Source organism: Benincasa hispida, chromosome 2 (genome assembly GCF_027475165.1).
Source record: "Benincasa hispida cultivar pf3 chromosome 2, pf3_genome.v1.1, whole genome shotgun sequence".
NCBI lineage: Eukaryota > Viridiplantae > Streptophyta > Magnoliopsida > Cucurbitales > Cucurbitaceae > Benincasa > Benincasa hispida.
The window spans coordinates 58,598,109-58,615,712 of record NC_143479.1 but is presented as its reverse complement, the minus strand read 5'-3'; the positions used below and the strand labels follow the sequence as shown (position 1 = coordinate 58,615,712).

Sequence of the window (17,604 nt, the reverse complement as noted above, 5' to 3'; positions counted from 1 at the left end):
ATTGCTTGATAAAGTGCGGCTGAGGTTAGAGTAGAATTTTGACATCATGACTCATTTTTATAAATACACATTAATAAATAAATGGTTGTAATCTCGAGCAAGAGCTTATTCGGATTGGAAGAAAAAATGTTTTTCAAAAGTCCTTTTTATTAAAACTCTTTTGATATTAAAAAAAAAAAAAAAAAAAAAAAGTTAAAAATTGAAAAATTATTTTAAATGGTAAAATTGTTGAAAATATTTACAAAATATAGCATTGAAGAAGTCTATCAATGTCTATGTCTATTATTGATAGTTCTAAAATTTTACTATATTTTATAAATATTTTGATTCAATTTTCTATATTTGAAAACAGTCTTTAAAAATACATTTTTTAAAAGTATTTCAAAAACTATTTTAAATAGTTGCAATAAAAAAATGACTTATTTTCCAATTAAACATTGCAAAAGTTAAACCAAACACACCCTAAAACTTAGATAGCTAAGACATATATCGACTAAGATGTTAACCTTCGAATCCCCCACCCTATGTTATCAACTCTTTTTTTTTAATTGAATTAAAAATAGTTAAAGATAGTTCTTCCAATTGAAAAAATATATAAGATTGTTGTCAAACCGATGCTAATTAGTTGGCAGTTTTTACTATGTAAGGTCTTTTAATTATTTAAACAACACAACCAAAGCTGTTTCTAAGGTCAAATTAAAATTGTTTAGAAGTCTTTTCTAAAAAAATAATAATAAATAAACATGTCTCGATCAAGCATATAGAATTATAATCCGATTAGAAAATGTAATGGTAAGTCCCCCAACCCCAATATTCACAAATTCAAAAGGATAAAATATATATATATATACACTAAAAATTCAACACAACAGTAAAATCTTTCCTTCATGATTTTACTGTAGGATTTCGAGATCTCATGAGAATGACATTTAATTTTTGAAAATGAAAAGTCATATGATGTCAATTTGAGACCTGAAAAGTTCTTTTTCTTTTTTAATTTTTTTGGGAGTTCAAATGATACTAATATTTAATTTCTTATTACATTAACTATCCCGGTTCATCTAAAACAAGATTTTGATGATCCAATCAGATCATATTATTCAAAATAAATAAATGAAAAAGAAGTCACCGTCCAACCAGATTATGTAATTCAAATCCAATCTCAGATGACGGTAACAAAATATTTAGAGACGACGGCACAGCATTGAAATGAATACAAAAGATAACAGATAATGTGATAAAATTATAAGGAAAAGAAGCACCAATTATGCTTTTAACTCAAATCATCCAAAAAATGTAATGATTAAAAGACTAAATATACCAAAATAGTCCCTAAAAGATTAGATCATTCTCAATTTAAAAAAAAAAAAAAAAAAAAAAAAAAGAAGTAGAATTCACTCATACAAGGCAAAACGTTTCAAACTTGCTATTCCGAGTAGAAATTCTTTCGATAATAGGTAGATAGTGTGACAATGTTCTGATTTCAATTCCCCTTAGTCACACAAGTTCTAATTTTTGTCTAACATTCTATTGAAATTCTACTCCAAGGATAGTTTTGAAATCTTTATCAAAGGTCGATTAAAGATATCTATTAAACAATTGCAAAGTTCAAGGCTGTTTATTGTAATTTAGCCAACAAAAGCGTGCATGCCATTGAATTATTATTTTATTAACATATTTAAGACACATAGCATGCCAATAGAAACAAATAGATTCTATTGACACGCAAATAAAAGCTCACTATCAAGCAACATAAAAATAGGATATCCTCAAGTCCAAATATGTTAATTATTTTAGGTTAAAAAACACGTTTGATCCCTAAACTTTCATAAAATAACAATTTAATCCTTAAACTTTGTTTTGTAACAATATAGTCCCTATACTTTTAATTTTGTAACAATTTCATATTAAACTTTAGTGTGTAATAATGTAATTCTTGTACTTTCAAATTTGTAACTATTTAATCCCCAACGTAAAAAGAATTCATCAAAATTAGATGTCAATTTTTATTATTTTATGATATAGACTCTGTATTTTATAAAAATATCAAATATCCAATTAAATTGTTACAAATTTTAAAGTACAAAGATTAAATTGTTACATACTAAAGTTCAAAAACTAAATTATTACAAAATTAAAAGTACATAGACTAAATCGTTATAAACCAAAGTTCAAAGACTAAATTGTTACTTCTATGAAAATTTAGAGACTAAAAGTGATTTTTAACCAACAATAATTTAATCCCTAAATCAACTGATATATTACCAAACCCCACCTACTTGAGAAGCTACCTAAAGAAAGGATTAAGGATGATTTAGGATATTTAATTTAGAGGCCCATTAGTTTAATGAGACCTTATCCAGTTTCTTAAGGTCCAAACAAAACACAAACTACGCTAATTCAAATCACTTTCGGTAGGGGAAGTAGCAAAAGGTAAAGGTATAGCAAGCAAAGGGAAGAGAAAAGAAGGGCACTTAAAAGTCACACACAATAAAAATAATTTAAGTATAATAATAATAATAAATAACCTGACTTGTGGTTGTAGTTGAAGTTGTGCCAATGCAGTGCCAACTCTGTAGCTTCTAGTACCAACCACAAGCAGGCCGACCATCCATCAGCGCACCGTCCGCCTGCCTAAATAACACAAATCCACACGCACGCACGCAAAAGTGCTCAGACAAGTCAGCTTTCTAGATTCTATTCTAATTCTATTCTCTTTTTTCCTTTTTCTTTTTTCTTTTCTTTTATCCTATTCGACAACAAAGTTGCCCACAGAAAAAGCAGTTTCGGTAACAAGATAAGACAACATCCGCAGACATGCACTTTCATATCAAATCATGGCATTACAAAAAATGACCCTCGCCCTGGTATTGACTTTCTCAACATCCCTACCTTAAAAGAAGGGTTTTGACCACGAAATGTGTCTTAATCAGATGAGGTTTAAAGTAGTTGTTTAGCAGCATCATCTCCATAGTGCTGCTCCATCCATCTATATATGCTAAAAGGCTAAGCAAAGCAACTTATTGAACATCAACATATTAGGTTCTTATGCACACGATATATTGCCACAATTAGCGAATCAGTTTCTAACTTCAAGTTCAACCATAATTTGTTTTGTTGAATTTCTATTGTTACACTCCCCTTTACCCACAAAGCAAAATATCATCATACATGCTGTCAAGTTCTACTGTTCCTGAAAACAATGCTTTGACAAATTCCCATATGCAAAAGAGACGATAACAGTTTGCACTGAGAAAAAGTGGGGAGGAAATATGGAGAGACACGTGTCTGAAGTTATTTCTGTAAAGTGTAGGAAAAAAATACAATATCGAGATATAGCCCTCTATACAAAACACCCATAAGTTAGAACAGAGTTTGACTGAGTTTTTTTTTTTTTTCTTCTTTTTCTTTTCTTGATAAAAAAAGGCCAAAATCAATAAAGCTCATCTCCTGAGAAAAGGCTACAAGGATTGAAGAAAAGGCTACAAGGATTGAAGAAAGCGGGACAAAAAGTCTCGTGATCCAATACATAGGTTTTTGGAACTTTAACAAAAAAAGCTGTAATGGCCACTTACTTGTGGAATCTTAAAAGGACTCGCACAAGTAGGGAGAAAAGGATGCACATAAGTCCACATATTATTTGTTTGCCATGATTTCGTTGTCAAGCAGCAGGAACCTTTTTCCCATCTTCGATGAAGAAAATTGCAGTTTCTGGGACCTGTTACAACAATGGATTAAGAGAGGCAGATATAATACTCAAAAAGGCTCTCTATCCCGGAGGAGATTGCCCCCTAAAATTTTCCAAATAAATGCTATGTCCACATAATTATGCTTAGAAATAAATGAAGAGGGGAGGAGGGGAATTTAAAAGAGGAACAATAAACAGAACAATTGGCAAGGAAATGAAGAATGCAATCAAATATTAGAAAACATCAAGCACGTTCACAGCTTTTTCAAAAAGCAGTGTCATCTGACATCAAACATATGAAAGCAGATATAAAGGGCGTCATTTTTTACATTAGAACATAAAAGATAAATAGTTGCTTTTATTTTCACTTTGCTTGGTACGTTATTGCAAAACGCGTAAAATACTAGGTTCAGACAGTGAAGTTCAAGTTGAAGGTGGCGTCCAAAAAGAAGACATCTATAGCGGAGCTATATGTATCACTAGTGAAATGGCTAGTTCATCTCTGACCTACTTGATATATTCTAATTTTCTCTGAACAATTAGTTGTTTCTAAATTCTAATTTAGTTTTTTGCTAAATAGTCTAAACTCCATGGTGAAGTGACACAATCCATCATGACAATGCCAGACCCGAAAGAAATGGAAAAGACCATAAAAGGTAAATGATAGTTGTAAGACTGGGGGAAAAAGGCAAAATGGAAAATAACCAAGTTGAAACCTACTTTATGGTGAAAAGACCAACATTAGAGTTCAATCTATATAATCTACCACTAGACCCAATCATAAGTGTGTGTACAATTGAATAGTCCTCTTACCCTGAGTTTTAGCACTAAAAGAAGGTCTACATAGCACCATCCCTGTTAAAGAGGGAAAAATGAGCAACTCAAATCCAACAAGTTCTTAGAACAAAAAGGATGGGCCTTCCAGGGAACCAATATGGTGTACTAATACTAGTGCTACAGAAGTATAGAGAAGCCCAAGATGAGTTAGCTGATATACCTCCAATTTCAAGAAGGAAGGAAGACAACAACATCAATCGTGAAGTTCAACGATGATAGGGGAGTTATACCAGAAAGTTTGATGTCATGTTGGATCTAGACAGTTATTAGAAGTAATATGTTTGTATGTGGTATCTGGATTAGTATTTAAGTAGTTCTTTTTTTTTTCTTTGTTTGGGAAGAAATAATTTCATTGATTGATAAAATAGAGTAGAACTCCAAACACCTATGAGTGGATAATAACAAAGCTCTCAGAGATTAAATAAGACATGCTAGAATGAACAAAAGAGTGTTTTGTTTTACACCAAAAGAAAATGGTAGATAAAACTGTCTATAAAACAATCAAAAGAGGAATCTTTAAGTAGAGTAGTTACTTATGTGAAATCCATCTTTTTTGCTTCATTTTGTGTGAGAGAGTCCAACCCTCTCAACTGTTTAGTTCTACGGAACTTTCTCATGAATGTTTGTAAATAATCTCTGAAGTTTCGATCCAGTTGTATATCATTAGCCCATCAAGAAAAGAGCTTTAGTAAGTTCGGGCAATAAATGTGATCATAGAAATGCAATACACAAGTCTAAAAATCTAATAAGTCCCCAGTTTGTTATAACATTTGAGAATTAGTAGGAGAACAAAGGAATGGGAAAAGAGAATAGAGGAGCACAAGACATCTGAAATTAGGTTTTCGTTCTTTATAGGCAAAAGACCAACTTTCATTGAGAAAAAATGAAGGAATCCACGGCCGTTAAAAAAAATCCCTATAAAAGAGAGCACTCTAAAGAAAGGGTCAACAATCAAGCAAAATAAGACCTATGAAGCACGGAAACTCCATTTTAGGGGGAGTGTCCATGCCAAACTCCAGGCACGTCTGACATGCAAATTTCTGTGTCCTATTTTTATTTATTTATTTCTAGTTTCACACACATGGGACACGCTTGGGAAATGTTAAACAAAGATTAAAACATATAAAGAAACAAAAGGAAAGCCCATTTTTTAACCAAAGATAAAAAACTGAAGTAAGAAACATAAACGTTTCTACAATAGTTATTACTTGACATTTCATAGCTTTCCTAATCGAGTACATTTAGTATTTTATGTTAAATTTATATATATTCTAAAAAAATAATACTAATAAAGAGTGTATCCCAATGTGTTCGTGTCCTAGTTTTTTTTTTAAATAAGTGTATCGTCATATCGTGCCGTATCCATGCTTATGCTTTTTAGAATAAGACCAATATTACAAAAGGAACACGTCACCCATGCCCAAAGAGAGACAATTTCACAAGGGACCTGTGAAATCAACTGATTGACTCAAAAGCTTAAGCTTACGGGTGAAGGTAAATTTAATATTATATTAACACTCTAACACTCTCCTTCACTTGTGATCTTGAAATTTGTTCAAGTGGAAATCAATATTAATCAGGGAGGAAATGCATTACAGGGGTTTAAACATACAACCTCTTGCTCTAATACTATGTTAAATCGTTGATTGACCCAAAAATTTAAGCTTATAGGTGAAGGTAAATTTAATATTTCATCAACACTCTAACAGGAATAAACACCAAAAGACTCTCTCTCAATCCCTCCCTCTAAAAGCTCGCTCTATTATTTCTTTCCTCCTAAATACCTCACAACAAAGTGCACATGAGGACATCTAAAATTCGTCAAAAGTAACATAGCACATGACTCCTGGATTTCTTGTATCATTTTTCTCAAAACAACTAACTCCTGGATTTCTTGTATCATTTTTCTCAAAACAACTAGCCACGTGTTTGGGAATGATTGTCACGTTCAAACTCACTTTCAAACATGTTTATAATCCTTCAAAATCAATTAGTATTGCAAAAATCACATTTAAAAGTGTAAAACCAAACATTAAATTAGTTTCGAATAATTAAAGGCATGTTTCAAGTTGATTTTAAACATGACAAAAGTGATTTTAATCCTTTTCACATGTCCTATGTACTCAGAAGTTTAGAGAGAATGATAATTCTTATTCCTTTAATCAGGCTGAAGATACATATATAACCCTAATCTAGAAGATATGAAATTACAATAAATGACACGTAATTATATTTACAATACAAAAAAAAAAAAATCAATAAATACATATCATAACACTCCCCCCCTCAAGCTGGAGCAAATATGTCAATCATGCCCAGCTTGTTGTACAGATAACTTATTCTTGTTTCGTTTACTATAGTAAGTAGATCTCCCAACTGAACACTAGTCTTCACATATCCTGTAGATATCAAGCCTTCTTGTATTTTCTTGCGAATAAAATGACAGTCCACTTCAATATGTTTAGTTCATTCATGAAACACAAGATTGGATGCAATATGGAGAGCTGCTTGATTATCACACCATAATTTAGCTGGCATAGTAACACTAAAGCCCATCTCAGATAAAAGGTGATGTATCCACACTATTTCACACACAGATTGTGTCATCGCTCTATATTCTGACTCGACACTCAAACGAGAAACTACATTCTGATTCTTACTTTTCCATGACACCAAGTTCCCTCCTACAAAAACACAATATCCAGAAGTTGATCTCCTATCTTCTCGAGATCCAGCCCAATCAGCATCTGAAAAACATTCAACTGTATGACCATAATCTTTATATAAGATCCCACGTCCAGGTGCAACTTTCAGATACCATAGGATTTGTTCACCTGCAGCCCTATAATCCATAGTAGGGGAAGACATAAATTGGCTAACAATACTCACAGAATAAGCAATGTCAGGTCGTATCGTTGTTAAATACTTCAACTTCCCAACTAATCTCCTATATCTCTCCGAATCTTTAAACACTTCTCCTTCCTTTGTAAGTTGCAAATTTGGTATCATCGGAGTACTACATGGTTTGACTCCCAGTTTACCTATCTCAGACAATAAATCAAGTTCGTATTTCTGTTAGGATAGGTAAATATCCTTCCTGCTTCCCATCACTTCGATACCCAAGAAATACTTTAATGATCCAAAATATTTGATATGAAATTGACCCTAGAAAAATGTCTTGAGGGAGGATATACCTGATACATCATTTTCAGTGATAACGATATCATCAACATATACAAAAGCAAAGTAATACCATTGTCAGATTATCGATAGAATACAGAATGATCAGATGTACTCTTCTTCATACCGAAACATTCGAGTGCTTGACTAAACTTACCAAACCATGCATAAGGACTTTGTTTTAGTCCATACAAGGATTTTCGAAACCGACATACCTTATTAGTCTCCCCTTGAGCAACAAACCCAAGTGGTTGCTCCATATAGACTTCCTCTTGAAGATCACCATGTAGAAAAGCATTCTTAATGTCAAATTGATCAAAGGCCAATTGTAAATGGCAGCCATCGAGATAAACAGTCGAATGGAAGTTAATTTAGCAACAGAAGAAAATGTGTCAGAATGATCGGTCCCATAAATCAAAGCATGACCTTTGGCAACCAAACGAGCTTTCAACCGAGCCACTGTCCCATCAGGATTAACCTTGATAGCAAACACTCATTTACACCCAATAGCCTTCTTTCCATCCGGACGTGAAACTAGATCCCAAGTACCATTATCATTCAAAGCAGTCATCTCCTCAATCATTGCACTATGCCAACCAGGATGAGATAAAGCTTTATTGACAGATTTAAGGATAAAGGTGGAATCAAGCGATGTAATAAAAGAATAAGTAAGAGATGACAACTAGTTATACGAAACAAACGAAGAAATAGGATAAGTACAAGTGCGTTTACCTTTCCAAAGGGCAATGGGAAGATCATCACTCAGTCCCATATCAGATGTTGAAGAAGTCAGTGGTGGAGGACATGGATCTGAATGTGGCTGTGGAGGACGCCTGGAGTAAACTCGAATAACTAGGGGATCAGAAGATACAGAGGAAGATGAAGGAGAGGATGAGGGAGAAGATGTAATCTCGTAGATAAAAGGATCGTCATCCTCCCTCGGACACGAACTCAACAGTAATGGACTAAAGGGTATATCTTCGAAGAATGTAACATCCGGGACAATAACAACGATAACCCTTTTGAACACGTGAATAGCCTAAAAAAATTCATTTCAAAGATTTTGGATCTAATTTAGTACGAATTGGACAAATATCCCGAACAAAACAAATACAACCAAAGATCTTAGGAGCAACGGGGAACAAAGATCTTGTAGGAAAAAAAATACAAGAAGGAATCTCTCCATTTAGGACGGAGGAAGGCATTCTATTAATCAAAAAGCAAGCAGTAGACATAGCATCAGCCCGAAAATTCTTTGCAACGTGCATTTAAAAGGATAAGGCATGGGGCTGTTTCAAGGAAGTGTCTATTCTTTCTTTCAGCAACCTCATTTTGAGATGGAGTGTGTGCACAAGAAGATTGAAAAATAATACCATGACCACTCAGGTAAGATCCAAGTACGCGAGAGAAATATTCACCAACATTGTCAATTCGCAAAGTTTTGATAGAGACATTAAATTGATTTTGAATCTCAATATGAAAAGCACAAAAATGAGACAATAACTCAGAACGATTTTTCATTAAATATAACCAAGTTACACGAGAATAATCATCAACAAAGGTATCAAAGTAACGAAAATCTGTTTGAGACACGACAAGACAAGGACCCCAAATTTCAGAATGAACTAACTCAAAAGGAGCACTAGCTCGTTTATGAGCCCTAGGACTAGAACTAAGACGATAAAATTTTGAAAACTGACACGAATCACAATTCAAAGACGATAAGGAACGAAATTCTGGATAAAGTTTCTTCCGCACAAACAATGATGGATGACCCAAACGACAATGAACATCAAACGGGGATATAACTCCAGGACAAGCCACAACTCTTGGTATCTGATTGTTGAAGATGTAAAGACCCCCTGACTTATGTCCTCTACTAATAATCTTCTTCGTCATACGATCTTGAAACAAGTAATAACAGGGAAAAAACGAGACAAAGCAATTAAGGTCACGAGCTAGGAAGCACAGATACTTCTGATTGCGCAGAGGATCGATATCAGATACGAATACGATACGGATACGTCCAAATACATGGTAGATACGTGTCTGATATGTGATTTGAAATATCTTATTTTTTTATTTTTATTTTTATTTTTCATATACGCGTATCTGCTTCCAGATACGTGAAGGGATATGTGGATCAATTTTTTTTTTCCAAATTTAAACCTAACCATTTAAAAAGCCCAACTCACAACCTATTTTATTTTAGTGCATGTTTAGGAGTGATTTTAAAATCATCAAAAGTCACTTTTTTCATTTTTAAAATCACTTGAAAACACACTTTTAATTATTCAAAATTAATTTAGTTTTCAATTTTACACATTTAAATGCAATTTTCATATCATTAAAATTAGTTTTCAAGAATTAAACATGTTTCATGGTGATTTTAAAAATGACAAAAGTGATTTCAACCATTTTAAAATCACTTCCAAACATAAAGTTCCACTTAAATTGAGCAATCCAAAACAAAATAAATTAAAAATTATAAAACATAAAAAATTAAAAAAAAAACCGAAACGTAATTAAATCTTCATTCTTCCCTTCTCTCTCACTATTTAAATCATGATTCACACCCCCTTCATCCTCAACTTCATTCTTCTATCTTCATCTTCTACTTCTTTTCTACTGTCTACTCTAGTCATTCAACAATCACTCGACGTTACTGGATTTTTTTTTCAAGTTTTCACTCTCTTCTTGAGTCTATTTTAATCTAACTTAAAATAAGTATTATAGCAATTAATTAGACACACACACACATATATATAATGTATCTTCAACGTATCCGTATCTTAGCTTTTTAGAAATTAACGTATCGTCATATCGTATCGTATTGTGTATCCGTATCATATATTCGTATATGTGTCTGTGCTTCTTAGGTCACGACTAAGTTGGCTAATACAAACTAAATTAAAGGACAATTGAGGCAAATGTAAGACAGAGGATAAAGAGCGTGATGGAATGAGAGAAATGGTGTCAGATCTAATAACAGGGGAGGTTGATCCATTTGCCAAGGTGACAGACGGAGATGAGACAAGAAACAAAGGTATAGAAAATATGTTAGAATTACCTGTCATATGGGCAGTGGCCCCAGAGTCTACAACCCATTTGGTAGATGATGTAATAGACATTTCGTATTACCTGTCTCATCAATGGTGGCAATAGGATTAGATGAAGAAGATGCCTACAATGATTTCTGGAAAACTTGAAATTTAGCAAAGTTGTCAGCAAAGATGGTAACAGATTTTTCAGCCACATCACTGGTGGAAGGAAGCCATCTGAGCATACTGAGATCGTTGAGTCTTATACAACAATTTCCGACAATCACGTTTCAAATGTCCTAGCTTACGACAATAGTGACATACGATTTCCAGAGAATCTGATCTTCGATTATCATAACTAGGTTTCTAAAAATTGTTAGCCGTCTTTGAAGTGCCACGGAAGGTATTATTATTCTTACTCATAAGGGCACTGTTCGATTGAGAAACATGTGAACTGGACTGAGAACTCTCAATACGAAGAACACGACTGAAAGCTTCCTCTAATGATGGAATTTCAGAGTAAAAAAGAATCTGTATTTTAGTCATTCCAAACTCAGGGGAAAGTCCATTCAAAAATATCATAACAGCCATCTTTTCTCGTTAAGCTTGTTGAACTTTGACATCAGGACTAAGTGGCAATAGTAGGGCAAATTCAGCAGTTGTTTTCTTAAGCCTCATAAAATAACTTGTAACAGATTCTGCTTTCTGTTCCGCTCGGAAGAATTGCATACAAACATCAAACATTCTACGAACATGTTCTTTCCTAAAGTACAGAAATTCTAAGAATTCTAAGAATTTTTTCACAGAATCACAATGATCTGCCAAACCAACAACCTCACTCTCAATAGAATTCTTAATATGAAGATAAAGTCGAGAATCATCACGAAGCCAAGCCTTTTTCTTTTCAACTTTCGATGGTTCCTCCGTCACATGATCATCCATATCTATACTAAGCAAGTAAAATTGAATCGTTCGACGCCAAACATAGTAATTCGATCTATTTAATTTGTGTTCAGTTATCTTCGATGCCAAGGGAATTACATTAGAGACGACCATATGATTCACTTCATCCATTATGAGCTAATAAGTAATTTGTAGACCTCACAAGTAGAAAGAACAAACCAAAATCGAAATCAAATGCAAACAAAAGAGCAAAACTACTCCAAGCTGAACAAGACAGCAACAAACCCTAAGCATAAAAGGGAATTTTATCCAAATAACTCACAACTAAGCAGATTTCGATGAAACCAAACGGACAGAAAGATAAAAAAACGACAAGCCAAGAAGAACCCAACTGGCCGAAAGTGGAGACAAAGCTCCATGTGCTCCCACACGCGGGCGCAGGGCGAAGAAAACAGTTGTTCCGACGGCGTGTGAGCGCCACGCGCGACTGTTTCTGGCGATGGACGATTGCAGATGTGATCGGACGATGACAGCGCTTCTCCTGGGATGGGTGGTGAGGCAAATGGCCACTCAAGACTTAATGACTCAACTCAAACCCTAACCTTGTGAGACACGTAAACCCTAACGTAGCCGTCGAACAAATATTCTAAATCCTAGATGTTTCTAATACCATGTACTCAGAAGTTTAGAGAGAATGATAATTCTTATTCCCTTAATCAAGTTGAAGATACATATATATAGATAATTAAGAAACCCTAATATAGGAGATATGAAATTACAATAAAGGACACCTAATTATATTTATAATATAAATACATATCATAACATCCTAAATATAACGTCCTTGTGCATCAATAAAACATAGATGATTTGGTTGAAGCCAATTTGGTGCCAGACTGCCAGGAGAGATGGAAATGAGTTTAATTAAGTACAAGATGACCTATAGAAGATACTAGCTACTAACAAGAGCGTAAATGTGACAGACAAAATGGAGCAATTGTTTGTGATATAGAAATTTGTCACCAACTTAAAATGGGCGTAGCACGTGAGGGGAGGGACAACACCTTCCCCTCACTTTTAGACAGGGAGCAAAGGAATCGTGCAGCATTGGATGAGAAAACCTGAATCGCAGTGCACTAAAGGAAAGATTAGAGTACCTATGTCCAAAAGGACACTCTTGATGGTTGGATTATTCAAACCCAAGCAACTCTCTGCCCCAAACCGCATGTTGGAGATTTAGAAGCTGAAGGCAGTCATAATCTTAGATTCTGGGTCTGATTTGGTTTGAATAGGCAAAACATATGACAATGACTACAAATTGACTATAACCCCAGATATTATTTTCAGCAAAGAACCAAATTTTCACTTGAGAATAAAAATAAGAAATAAGAAGAAGAAATAATAAATGGGGATCCAAAGGACCGAGCCCAACTATAGAAAGGAATTTCAATCAAGTAAGATGAAACCTTAAGAGTAATTACAAAAATGACTTCGTTAGTGACACCTAAAAAGGAACAGAGAACCTAATATTACAAGGGCCCCTCTCAATCCCTCTCAAGGTCCTATTACTCCTCTCTTCCAACAGACCCCACAACGCTGCAACATGCGACAAAAACTCCCCTTCTCCCACAAAGGAGGATGGGGAAGAAACTCTTCCATCACCCTACAACCACTGTGTAGCATACAAAAACCCAAATATCTCAAGAAAAAAATTAATAATAAGCATGGTGGCAACTCCAAACAATATGATCGAGATTTTCCTCTGCCCTCCAACGAAGAATGCAACGAAACAGACTATCAAAATAGTCATCTTTATCAAAAGTCTATCTAAAAAGTTATAACTCTTTCGTGGATGATCTGTCAAACTGAGAATGTAAACTTCTTTGGAATTTTTGCCTCCCACGGGAAAGGAGGGAAGAAAAAAAACAAAACAAAATAGAGGGAGAAGGATTCATCAAACGTCGAAAGAACAAGCTACAAACCAAAAGGCAAGGACTTAAGAATAATTAAGTCAATAGATTTAGACATGAGAGATACAACAGTCTATCTGAAACTTTGACCCTGCCGAAAAGTATAACGACAGTATATCTGAAACTTTGACCTTACTGACAATTATCACTGGCTACTCTAAGAAATGGGAGGTTACAACTTGATACTATGAGCCCTTCCCTATATTGGAGTGAATAAGGGGGAATAACTGACCAGCATGGGTAGCATCAATTTCTAATAGCAAAACCAAGATCCCAGTTTGTTTTATGGTTAGGAAGGTGTAGGTATGATGCAGCGCTATTGATTGAATTGTACCCTAGAGGCAAGTAGACAGGAATTTGAGGAATCAAACTAATGAGAAGATAGGGCTTTGACCTCGTAGGAATGTACAGGGCTCTCTGATTGCCTGTACCATTTTTATTAATACCATTATATATAATCAATAGACCTATACTATATTAGTACAGCTGGAACCTATTCAAAATTGAAGTCCTTAACTGGATGTCTCTTGTACGTACAACAATAGTTTAAAATCATTAAACTGTGGTGACAAATGAATGCTAATATCTCAGGATGGCAAATACAGTTGCATCAAAATTCAAAGCTAAACTTCAATAAAGTTGTTTCTTTTGTTTATTATCATTATCATTTTTATTATTTTTGTTAAATAATATGCCACAAAATTGATACGATTGTAGAATCACTAGATAATCGAGAAATATAATTGATTAAATAGACCTTTTACATTGTAGTTTCAGAAAAAACAAAAAACACCCAACCTTATTTTTATCACTAGAAGTTGAAAGTGTTGATGTTTTTTAAAACTAACCACATCCATTATACTTTATGAGCAGGTCATATTAGAAATAACCAAACCGAATTCAAAAGTATAAGATACAGTATGAGCAAACAATATTCACGTACAGTGATGCAATGAGTTCAGAGGCAATGGAAGGCTGGTATATGCTCTTCTCCCCGATTGCACAGGGGAGCCTAGCTCTAACTCTTGGTTATCCAAAAAGAAATAATGAATAGATAGGAAAAATAATGAATAAGTATCTTACATCAGGCCAAGTTTCGGTGATGAAATCCACAATGTCATAGGATATGTCCCCTTGAACATCAATTTGCTCTTTCTCAGTTGGCCCCTAAAACCAAGCATTAAGCAGATGATAAGAAATCGAGAGGTATCTATAGTAACCAGATATTTAAGTCATAGCACCAGAAGCTAATAACCTTAACCACAGAGGCACCGGTAGCAAACTTTTTCCCAAGTTTCTTCGAAGCATCACTTAGTTTAACTCCTAAATCCAATTAGAGACACTGTTACTGGAAATTAATGTAACAATAAAGAAATGACAAGTAGAGATAGAAAACAAAGAATTGCTCACCAAATAGGTCTAACCCTTTTACAGTTGTAATGCACTTTCTCTTATTTCGTGTAACCTTCTCAATAATAACTTCTTGCTTATCCTACATGTACATCCAACAAATTAGTTTCATCATGTTATTGTTTTATTGATTAGTGACAACAGGACTGAATTCAATAACTAAATTACTTTTTTCTTTATCTTGCCACCAGGAAGACGTTTCACTTCCTCTTGCTTAGATGCTGTAGTTTTCCACCAAAAGAGAAATGAGTGACTAAAGCTATAAGTCATAGGTTGAGACCAAACAAATATAAAATCAGTATTAAACAATGACGGAAAAGCAAAAGTCAGTTAAATATCATAAAATCAGAAGATGTCAGACATAAGACAACCAAATCAAATGTTACCTTGAGAAGAGGGGTAAGAAAGCAAAACCAATTGGCAAAAGGGAAAAAAACATTTAATGGGGTTACTTACTGCAATGTCTTTGATATGAAAGAAATTTGACCAAATAAATCAAACAATATATTTTAAGATCAATTAATTATATATATACGGGTCTTAAATGTTCAATATCCGACTATCCACAAAGTTCCAATATCAGAGACGCTAACTCTAGGCAGGTTAGATCACAAAGTTAAATCTGCTCAAACTCAAACTCAAACAATTGAATTTTTTTTTTTTTAAATATCCGTGAGTGTTCAGACCAGCTTATGCACACCTCGACTAATCTCACGAGACAACCCATCTGACCCTACAACATTTGGGTGTCAAGGAAGCTCATAGGAAATTAATTCCTAGGTTGGTGACCATCATGGATTGAATCCTTAACCTCTTAATCATTTATTGAAACTATAACTCAAACAATTGAATCGATACCAACAACTCTTTGGCAGACCAATCATACCTTACCGAAAATGATAATCATTTTGATTTCTATGTTTCAACACAACCAAATCATGGAAAAGATTATTCAATGACCCCGGGTCTCAAAAGTGCAACAATAAGTACCGCCAAACCCAATACTGCAGAGGAAATGTATCCACTATCCCTACTCATTTACAATGCTAAGCAGGCCTCTTAATGGACTAGATAGAATAAGCCTGATGAAAATTCACGAAAAAAATCAAAATCATGAAGCAAATATTAACATTGTGGTGTGTTTATTCAACTGAACCTAGCATGAAATTACAACAAAACAAAAAACTATACACATATAGATTCAAACACACATATAAACAAATTTGACAAGTTAACCTGAAGAGGCGGCTCCATCGCCAGCAGCAGATGATATACTGGTCGACTGCAGTTGATTAGAAACTTCACCAGCTTCCTTGGCATTGGCCTCTACAAACAAAGAAATGTTAATCGATAAACTCGGATATGAACTGAGACTTGCGATTAGGGTTTGGGAGTGCGTAGAACCTTTGAGGAGGTCGGGATAAAGGTCGGGAGCATTTTGGATCAACCAGGGCTTGCATTTTTCGAAATCGGGTCCAAATTCGCAATACTCCGCCGGTAAACTGCAGACCGGACAGTACAAAACGCGCACCGGTTGGGGTTTCTCCGCCATTAAAGCTCCTCAAGAACAGTCTCTCCACCCCCCTTTTTGGTGCGAAAGAGATTTTTTTTTTTTCGCTCTTTGCTTTGTTGCCTGAGAATGAGATTCGAGAGACGATGAACAGTGAAAAGGTATTGCGTTAGAATGTTGTTTTCTAAAATATTTCCACAAATATAAATAATATATGTATATATAAATAAATTAAACAAATTCGGTCCATTTTTCCCTTAAAAAACTACTTTTGGTCTATTAATTTTTGTAAAAGTAACCATTTAGCCATGTTTATAAAATCCTAATAAAATTTCACTCATGAATCAATTGTCATGAGTTCAAATCACAAACATGATTGAATTTCTTTTATCATGTGTACTTAAAATTACAAATCTGTCATATTTATACAATTACAGTAACGATATTTATAACAATATTGATAACGATAACGATAAAGGTAGTGGGTCATTCATAATTTTCAAACACAAATAGATTGAGCACACTTCTTTCCTCAGTTAAATTGCACGATTTGATTACATATTTAGAGCTTGGCCCTACAGCTCATTACGATTACAAAACATAGGTAAACAACAACAAACGCAATCAATCGAGACATACTTTGATGGATTAGGTTTCACCTGGGATAAACGTGGCCTTAGTTCATAAACTTTAATTAACAACGATTCAATGCTTGTACTTTCATAATTATGACAATTTAGTTATGAATATTAATACGTGACGATTTAGTCTATGTACTTTACAATTCGTAACAATTCAGTCCATATCTTAAAGACTATTTATATGATTTAATTAAATTTCTTACACGTGTACATTGACAAATTGCTTGAGAGTCAAATTTATGTATAAACTGTAAATATTAAGTCATTACGTAATGAAAATTAATACTTAATTTTGATAAAACTTTTCATAGACTTGTTACACATTGTAAAGTACAAGGACTAAATCGTTATTTGTTAAAGTTTGAAAACTAAATTGATACAATTTTGAAAGTGCATGGACTAAATCATTATCAACTAAAGTTCA

At 34.0% G+C, this 17,604-nt stretch overlaps 1 protein-coding gene and 1 long non-coding RNA gene across 3 annotated transcripts; both read right to left on the bottom strand.

The window, feature by feature from the left end:
• Positions 1–2,303: 2,303 nt before the first annotated feature.
• On the bottom strand, positions 2,304–16,782 carry LOC120071296 (Translation initiation factor SUI1 family protein). 2 transcript variants are annotated; one of them, XR_016527689.1, is made up of 8 exons: positions 16,434–16,782; positions 16,266–16,355; positions 15,198–15,250; positions 15,030–15,111; positions 14,875–14,942; positions 14,703–14,786; positions 3,576–3,718; positions 2,304–2,634 (listed from the first exon to the last, which is right to left on the bottom strand). XR_016527689.1 is itself a non-coding variant. In XM_039023488.2 (7 exons), exons 1-7 carry the CDS (start codon positions 16,579–16,581, stop codon positions 3,662–3,664), a joined length of 582 nt encoding a protein of 193 aa, XP_038879416.1. In that variant the 5' UTR covers positions 16,582–16,751; the 3' UTR covers positions 3,286–3,661. The 2 variants fall into 2 exon arrangements, 1 of the variants encoding a protein (XP_038879416.1); XM_039023488.2 differs by lacking the exon at positions 2,304–2,634 and having other exon boundaries at positions 3,286–3,718; positions 16,434–16,751.
• LOC150038039 (uncharacterized) lies at positions 6,656–8,744 on the bottom strand. The gene is made up of 2 exons (XR_016527690.1): positions 8,438–8,744; positions 6,656–8,292 (listed from the first exon to the last, which is right to left on the bottom strand). It is a non-coding gene; the product is annotated as an uncharacterized LOC150038039 (long non-coding RNA).
• Positions 16,783–17,604: the final 822 nt, after the last annotated feature.

Coding starts and splice junctions, on each gene's coding strand:
- LOC120071296 (XM_039023488.2), bottom strand. CDS start 16,581: ATGGCGGAGAAACCCCAACCGGTGCGCGTTTTGTACTGTCCGGTCTGC. Junction 15,112..15,197: donor GTGGCAAGATAAAGAAAAAA/GTAATTTAGTTA, acceptor ATGTACATGTAG/GATAAGCAAGAAGTTATTAT. Junction 3,719..14,702: donor TCACCGAAACTTGGCCTGAT/GTAAGATACTTA, acceptor TTGTTGTAACAG/GTCCCAGAAACTGCAATTTT.